Consider the following 3,065-nt stretch of genomic DNA (forward strand, 5'->3'; position numbering starts at 1 on the left):
AAGGATGACAGGCAAAGTCGACCTCGGCGGAATTTGAACTCAGAACGTAGTGATAAATATATATTATTAACGCTACGTGCAGCACTGCAAAAACGACCATACATACATACATACAGACAGACAGACAGACATACTGCTGGGTTCTCCCCCACCTCTCTCTCTCTCTATCTCTCTCTCTTTCTCTCTCTCTCTCTCTCTCTCTCTCTATGTATATATATATATATATATATATATATGTGTGTGCGTGTGTGTATGTGTGTGTGTCTGTGTGTGTGTATGTCTGTTTGTGTGTGTGTGCGTGTGTGTAAATTGTTACATGTTTTCTTTATACTGCTTCGCGTTTGAAAATATTTTCTACATCCTCGAACCAACAGCATATCTTTAAGCTTAACACGCCCCGTTCCACCTTCCACCCCCTTCTTTCTATTTAACCACTTAGTATCGAGCTAATGAACGATCCACCTATACTAGTGATTCTCAGCCATTTTTTAAAATCTAAAAACTCTTTCCATTACTATTTTATTCTTGCGAACCGCAAAAACCATTCGATGTTTAAAAACTAACATTTATAAATACTTATTTCAAAATTAGTATTTTGTTCATCGAGGGCCGGGATATATATACATATATATATATATATATATATATATATATATATATATATATATATATATATATACAAACACAATCACACGCACACACACAATCACACGCACACACACACGCTCACACACACACACATCTTTAATATGTATATATGTAAATATATGCAGTCATATGCACATACGCATGCAAACACACACACACACACACACATACACACCCCTGCACACACACCCCTGCACACACCCATACACCTCACTCACGTAAGAATTTCGCGTTAATGGCAAAACGGGGAGTGCATCTTTTTATGCCAACGCTAAAATATCACCTTTAAGGGCCGCGATCTTGTAATATGTGGCGAAGGTAAAAAAGGGAGAGCGAGACCGAGAAAGAGAAAGAGGGAGTTAAAGAGAGTGAGAAAGAGAGAGGGGGAGAGAGCAAAATTTGGAGCTCTCTCATATACATACATTAAATGTGCGTGTGTATATATATATATGTATTTATGTGTGTGTGCACGTGTATATATATATATCTATATATATGTGTGTATGTGTGCGTGTATATATATATATGTGTGTGTGTATATATATATATATATATATATATATATATATATATATATATATACGTCTGTAGTAGATTTATGACTATATATATATATATGCGTGTGTGTGCGAGTATATATATGTGTGTGTGTGTATATATATGAGACAGAAAGCAAGAGAGAGAAGGAAAGAAAAGGAAAGAAAAGAATAGAGGGAGGGAGCAATGAGCTGGAGGGGTTTATCAAGGATTGCTCAGTTCTTTACCATTAAGAGGTGACAATATCTGAAAACGGATGAAAGGGGCCGAAAAATCTAATTCCATTTACACCGAAACCTCTGCCAAAAGAAACAACAACAACAACAACGACAATAGTATTAAGGGGAATAATAACAAAAATAAATAATTATAACGATGATGATGGTGATGATGATTTGATTACATACGTATATTGTCGCCACTAGCGCCGCTAATGCCAGTGGTGTGGCGGCGGCGGGTGGCGGTGGCAGTGGTGATCTCTCGGTTGCGGCACACTACCACCACCAGCACTGCCACCACTACCACCACCACTATCATCATCAGCATCATCATCAGCAGCAGTAGCAGCATCAAAGTAAAAATCACAATTCAATTCAGAAATCCCTTCTAGGAAATCACGCTCTTCACCACCAGCACCAGTACCACCACCACTACCACTACCGCCACCACCACCACCACCAATCGTACGCATTCTCACGCACACACACACGCACAAACACACGCACAAACACACAAACACACACACTCACACACGCAAACACGCACACACACACACACACAGACACGCACCTACACACACGCCGTGCGCCAATAAGTCTAGTAATTAAGGTGTTGGGATCACGATTCTAAGACCACGCTTTCGGTTCCTGGACCAGGTGGCACGTAGGGTCCTTGATCAAGACATTTCACTTTACGCTGTCCCAGTCTATTCACCTATAAATGAAAACCAGCCAAGTGCTTGTGAAACTCTCCATCTCTCTCCCTCCCTCTCTCTCTCTATTTTTCTCTCTCCAATGTGGTGGTCGAAAGAACGTTTATATCTGCTCCAAAAATCAACTATTGGAAGCGTTCTACATGTTACCAGATCAGATTCGCTCGACTTTTACATTAGATACCAATACGCTCAGCTAAGTGCCGAAATCCTAATGATTCTGAATCATTAAAGTTAATTGTTACAAGTTTTTTTTATTTTATTCTATTTTATCTATTTTATTTTCCCTCCCTTTGTATTCGATTAATTTTTGCATTAGATAAAAATACACTCACCTAAGTGTCAAAATCCCAAAGAATCTGAATCAAAAGTCGGTTGATTAAATGTATTTATTTGTGTCTATTTTCTCCCATTTCCGTTGATTGTCGTAAACAACTTACACCGTTGTTTTTAATATGTATTTATATATGTTTACATTTCTGTATCGTTGTATGTTTGCAGGTGAAAAACCGTACAAGTGCACTCACTGTGGCAAAGCGTTTAGCCAGTCATCTAATCTAATTACTCACTGTAGGAAGCATTCAGGTTTCAAGCCGTTCGCTTGCCAGAGATGTAGCAAATCGTTTCAGCGTAAAGTTGACCTTCGGCGGCACATGGAGAGTCACCATGCTGTAAACATGCTCCAGTCGGAAAATGACCACCTCATAGAACCACAATTACAACAGCAACAACAACAACAACAGCAGCAGCAGCGGCACCATCAACCTCCACTACCGACACCAGTACCACAACCGCCACCACTATCAACACAGCAACAACAACAGCAACAATCACAACAGCAACAGCATCATCATCAACAGTATCGACAACATCACCCTCATAATATTCATCATCATCATCATCACAATCTTTCACAGCACCCACGTGACCGGTCGTCTCCGCTAACACT

The 3,065-nt window shown here is 39.7% G+C and overlaps 1 protein-coding gene across 1 annotated transcript in view; it reads left to right on the forward strand.

Annotated features, from left to right (window-relative positions):
• Positions 1–3,065, forward strand: part of LOC128249916 (protein sister of odd and bowel-like) — a 72,346-nt gene that overhangs the window by 67,431 nt on the left and 1,850 nt on the right. Inside the window, exon 5 of the mRNA XM_052974510.1 lies at positions 2,618–2,898. Coding sequence (XP_052830470.1) covers positions 2,618–2,898 — 281 coding nt within the window. The remainder of the gene's footprint in view (positions 1–2,617; positions 2,899–3,065) is intronic.

This window comes from Octopus bimaculoides, chromosome 18 (genome assembly GCF_001194135.2).
Source record: "Octopus bimaculoides isolate UCB-OBI-ISO-001 chromosome 18, ASM119413v2, whole genome shotgun sequence".
Lineage (NCBI taxonomy): Eukaryota > Metazoa > Mollusca > Cephalopoda > Octopoda > Octopodidae > Octopus > Octopus bimaculoides.